The following is a 5,152-nucleotide window of genomic DNA, read 5'->3' as shown; positions in this document are numbered from 1 at the left end:
TCAGAGGTCCAGACTGCCTGGTCTAGAGGGAGATTGTGTCAGGGCAGGGGATCTCTCAGAGGTCCAGACTGCCTGGTCTAGAGGGAGATTGTGTCTACAAACATCACAGCAAGACACTAGCTGGGCTCTCGCCAAGTGTGCAGGGAGCCCTGGCAGCCCAGCGCTGGCAGAAAGGGACAGTGTGGGGCTGAAGTGTGGGGTTTGTCTGGAGTGTGAGTGACTCCAGGAGTGGGATTGTGTCCACGGGGTCTGAAGTACTTGAAGGTGTGTGACACCCCCCCAAGACACAGGTATGTAGAAGCTTGTGGGGCCTGCCCCTGAGAGTGATCTGATGGACAACACCCGAGGAATGATCCCAGGATGCTGCTAGCTACCTGGATGCAGGTGCACACCAGTGGGGGTGGGGGGGAGCATGAACAACATACAAACAAACCAATAAAGTAAAATAACACAAACTGACTAAACTGGGCACTTCCAGCTTGGGCACTTGGCTGGGGTGGGGGTTGGTGGTATCTCAGGAGAGCACATCCCCTCAGGCCCTTAGCCCTAGGTTCCCTGCCCCATCTCCAAATTAAGAACTAAATCTGGAGAGCTGGAGAGCTGATGATTCTTAACTCAACAATGGCTGCTTTCCCAGTAGACTCAGGTTCAATTCCCTGCACCCACACAGTGGCTCACAACCATTTCAACTCCAGCCCTAGGGTTCTGGTGCCCTCTTCTGGCCTCTATGTACACAGCACACATACAGTCCTTTGACCTTCACTCCAGTGCCCAGGAATTAAAGGTGTGTGACCCTGCAGGACACCATGCTGAAGCCAGCACACAAGGCTCCGAGCGTATGAGTGCTCTTGACACTTCAGGCTTCACATATAATAGTAAAGCTAAATTTGGAGAGTCCTTTGATTCACTTGAAAATGGCTGTAGGAATCCGTGTTAAGGATCTCTCCCCTCTGATTAGTATGATGCCATGGGTCCCAACCCTAGGACCAGATACTGAACTGCCTCCATGTAGTTCCACAATATCCCATCATCACGAGAGGCCGTATCATCATGACCCTTCCCCCACAGCTCCTAGCACATGGCTTGTGCAGTTGGGAAGGAATGGAGGGTGCCCCATGCACCTGCTCGGGTGCAGAGACTCCATCCCCACCTCCTGGGACAGCGAGGTGCCCTTGAACCACCTAGTCACCAGGCTGAGCCCTCAACCACATTGCAGATTAGGAGCAGGAATCCATCCCTGCTCTCATGGGACCTGAGGGCCTTTAGCCCAAAACCCACCACAGGGTGTCCCACCAGAGGTTGTACTGTCTCTTGGCCTGTTGGGGCCACCAGTGACTTAGAGCCTAGACACAGGGTGCCTTTCTTTGGGCGGCTAGGTCCTGTGGGGGAACAGTGTCACCAGGGCAGGACTGGTCCTATCTGATGGATACAGAGCTGCCTAAGGAAAGCAGGTCTTACAGTGGAGGGTAAGATGGAGTCCTCTCATTGGTGGGGCAGCAGGGTGATGGAATTCCAGAGTTGTCTACCCTAGGCCAGTGGGCTCTATGGGATGGAGCCTCGGGGAAGCCACACCTTCATCCCACCCACAGATGCTGGGGTCACTAGTCCCTGTCCCGGAGGAAACTTACAAACCCCGGGTCCTCTGGGGTGGCACAGGTCACTACAGTCAGTACCAGAGAACCCAGAGCTGTCTACAGTTTGACCCACACAAGAGTGGCAACTTTGTTGGAGGAGGCTGCCCTGGTATAACCCAGTGACAGGAAGGGTGGTCCTTGTGGGTGAGGACAGGCAGAGGCACCAGTTCTTAGCCTTGGACGCTGTCCAGCCCGGAGGAGACCCTGGTGTGCTCTGCAGAACCGCTGAAGGGTCTGATGGGTGACCCCACAGGCTCAGAAGCAGGCGAGTCCCATGGCTTCAGCAGCGGGCACTGTGGGCTCACCAGGCACCCTCGTTGGAGCTGTGGCTCATGGAGTGAGAGGTCAGAGGCTGAGAAGTTCCTACCATAGGTTTATTGAAGGAAACCAAGTTCCTGGCTGCTTGCTGGCCCTCAGCTCGGGGAGGCTGAGCAACCCGAGACTGGCAGCAGCCTAGACCCTGATCCGACATTGAAAGGCAGGAACCTCCCTCCAGTGCCCAACAAAGCTTGTAGCTCCTTGGTGTCCTTGGTGCTAAGCAGGGCCTGTTCCTATGGGGAGGACGCAGGAAGGTAACGATGAGGCCACCTCCCAAGTGGGGCTCCGACCTTCAGTTTTCAGTGTGGGGTTTCTCGCCAGGAAGCACAGGGGCAAATGAGTCCAAGGCCCACAGGGGGCTCCCTGCACTGAGACCCAGCAGCTGGAAAAGGCCCTGGGAAGAAGATGGAGGCTTGTTGCCTGCTGGCTTGGCCTCCACCAGGTCCAGGCAAGGCTGAGGGAAGTCTGCGACCTGAACTTGGCCGGGACATCTGGAAACAGCAGAAGGGAAGTCATTAGCAGCCTGACTAGGGAACGGGGCCGGCACCCTATCACCCCGTCCTGCATCACCTGCGCTAGACACGCTCAGGCTCTGGTTCGTCATCTTCCTCATCTTCATCTTCGTCGTCCTCGGTGCAGGCCTTGTCCAGTGGTGCGTCCCCGTCACGGGCCAGCTCCTCCACGTGGGCCAGCATGTCGGCCATCAGCGCCTCCTCCAGGCGTTTGCGCACCTGCTGCACCAGCTCCTCCTGCTTCCTGGGGACACACACTCTGACAGGGCACACGGCACGGGCGTGCCACCACCAACCCTTCCAGAAATTCCACACAGCTTCCCCATCAGCTCAAGCCACGGTTGGTCTAACATTTTCAGCTTCTCACATCCAAGCTATGTGGAAGCCACAGGCTACAGTCAGCTGCAGGCCCACGTCCACACAGAGTGGCAAGTGCTAGACCTTGGAGCCACTATGGGACCCGAATCTAGTTCTACAGGGTCCTGTCTGTCCTGACCCACCCTGGTGTGAGGCAGGAAACCCAGGCCAGCTCTTCAAGGTCCAGGGCCTCTTGTCCTGAAGTTCTGTCCCAGGGGATCAAAGCCACGTAAAGTCCTCCACTTCCCTGGCCATTACCAGCCAAGCCTAGGACCCTTCCTGAGGGTTGTACTCAGGCCCCGCCCCGTCCAGCTTGTCAGTTTCTTGATTCTCCCAGGCCTGTGGTAGTCATGGTTACTGAGCCAAGATTAAACCTCACTTGTCTTACCCCGGTCCCACCTGACCCCAGCCATTCTAGCACATTCCTGAGAACCCAGGAAGTTGCTGGTCTGCCCTGCATCCCCGCCATGACTAACTGTGAAAATTGGGGGTGGTGGTGTAAGGGCCACCAGTTACCTGATGTCGTCATCAGTCACCATGAAAGCTTTGCACAGTGGCTGCGCAGTGTTCAGCCACACACCAGGATTCTTCTCCACGGCTGCAGAGAGCTGGCCTGTGATGGGTAGAGTGCTGGTGTGCAGCGCACTGGCAATGGCGGACAGCAGTGTTTCATCTGTGCAGCCCGGGCCCACTCCTGCGGAAGGACAGTGTGGGCAGGATCACCTCACAGGCTAGCCTCTGTCAGAAGACAAGAAGGCAATCCAGAGGCCCCACCAAAACCTGTATCCCCAGGCAAAGGCTTCTGAGCCTGAGGCATGCCAGGGTCCCAGAGTCTAGAGCGATGGCTAGCACACAGTGCTTACTATTATTATTCCAGAGGACCCGGGAGTACTTCGCAGCACCCACATCAGTGCTCACAACACACTATCTCCGGTCGCCAGGTATCTGATGCCTTCAGGCCTCCGTTATTATTACGTGCATGCATATGGTGCAAATAAACCCGCACAGACACTCACGCACACACACACAATCTTTAAAAAAACAAAACAAAAAACCTTACCAGGGCACCCACCCATTTTATCAACGTCCAGAGGGCAGCGGCTACCCGCCCCAGCTTACCCTGCAGGCCCTTGGGCAGGTCCATGGTTCTGACAAGCTCCTCCGCGATGTCAAAGGCACTCAAGCCACTCAGTTTCTTCTCCCAGAACAGCTTTAGGGAGAGAGGCAAGGTTACTGGAAGCAGAGGTAGGCGGAGCACTGCCTGTGACCCCACCCATCCAGACCAGCCTTCAGGGGCCCTAGGGGTGTTTACAAATAGGCCTGAAAAACAGTGAGAAGCCTTGGCTTTTATTGTTTTATTGCTGTTTTGTTTCGTCTTTTTTAAAGAGGCTTTCTTGCCGGCCCTAAAATGTACAGACTCCCAAGTGTTGGACTAAGGGTGTGGGCCACCATGCTTAGCTTGTGGTTCTCTCTAAAGAGTAAATACAACGATCTAGAAGCCAGGGTTGCAGCTCTGGGGCAGGGCGCTTGGCTATCTCGCTCCCTCCACCCCTAAAGGAGGAGCTTTAGTACGAAAACTCGAGGTTTCCTACAAGAGTGAGCCTCACCTGCCTCGGCTGGTCCACCGCCTTCTGTGGGTCGCTCTTCACCTTGTTGCTGGGGTGGTTGGTGATCTTTGTCACCGGTTGCTTGAAGATGGATGCAGTCTGCCGTACAGGCAGTGCGGTGTTCAGGTCAGGCTTGCCCTGGGGGGAGAAGACTCTGCAGCGGGCCGCTCCGACCAGGGTCCATGGAGGGTTGGAGGGGGCAGGGAGGCGTTTAGCCAGAGCCTGAATGGTGTTAGGTGGGCGATCAGGCGGGCAGATCTCCCACCCACCAAACCAAATACGCGCCATGCTTCTGCCAGTGGAGGTACTGACTCGATGGCGATGGTGGCTAACCCGGGGGGCCCGCCCCCTGCCGACGTCACCGTCCTCACCTTGACCTGGTTGGAGGAGTCATAGCGCACGCGCTGGCGGCTCTTATTCATCTTATTCATCAGCATTTTTCCCGTGCGGAAGTCGAAGGTGCTGAGGTCCATGGAGCCGCCCAGATAGCGTGCCAGCTGTGGCTTACTGCGGAACTTCTTCCCGCTGGGGCTGCGGGAGGGAGGTTGATCAGCCCGAGCAGGACCCACCCTCTACCCACCACCCTTGGGAGGGAGTGTTCACTATATGCTTCAGGGTTTCAAGAGGTCTTGAGGAAAGCAAGCAGTAAGAACAGCCCTAAAAAGTTGGGCCTTGCCGGGCGGTGGTGGCGCACGTCTTTAATCCCAGCACTCGGGAGGCAGAG

At 56.4% G+C, this 5,152-nt stretch overlaps 1 protein-coding gene across 2 annotated transcripts in view; it reads right to left on the bottom strand.

Annotated features, from left to right (window-relative positions):
- Nucleotides 1-1,990: 1,990 nt before the first annotated feature.
- Nucleotides 1,991-5,152, bottom strand: part of Mbd3 (methyl-CpG binding domain protein 3) — a 7,360-nt gene continuing 4,198 nt past the window's right edge. For both annotated transcript variants that reach the window (XM_005359053.3, XM_005359054.3), the window contains exons 2-7: nt 4,800-4,959; nt 4,429-4,566; nt 3,941-4,031; nt 3,338-3,515; nt 2,523-2,708; nt 1,991-2,443 (exon numbers count right to left, since the gene is read on the bottom strand). In XM_005359053.3, the coding sequence (XP_005359110.1) occupies nt 2,528-2,708; nt 3,338-3,515; nt 3,941-4,031; nt 4,429-4,566; nt 4,800-4,959 (748 nt within the window). In that variant the 3' untranslated portion in view covers nt 1,991-2,443; nt 2,523-2,527. The remainder of the gene's footprint in view (nt 2,444-2,522; nt 2,709-3,337; nt 3,516-3,940; nt 4,032-4,428; nt 4,567-4,799; nt 4,960-5,152) is intronic.

This window comes from Microtus ochrogaster, linkage group LG1 (genome assembly GCF_000317375.1).
Source record: "Microtus ochrogaster isolate Prairie Vole_2 linkage group LG1, MicOch1.0, whole genome shotgun sequence".
NCBI lineage: Eukaryota > Metazoa > Chordata > Mammalia > Rodentia > Cricetidae > Microtus > Microtus ochrogaster.
This window is presented reverse-complemented; position numbering and strand designations above follow the sequence as displayed.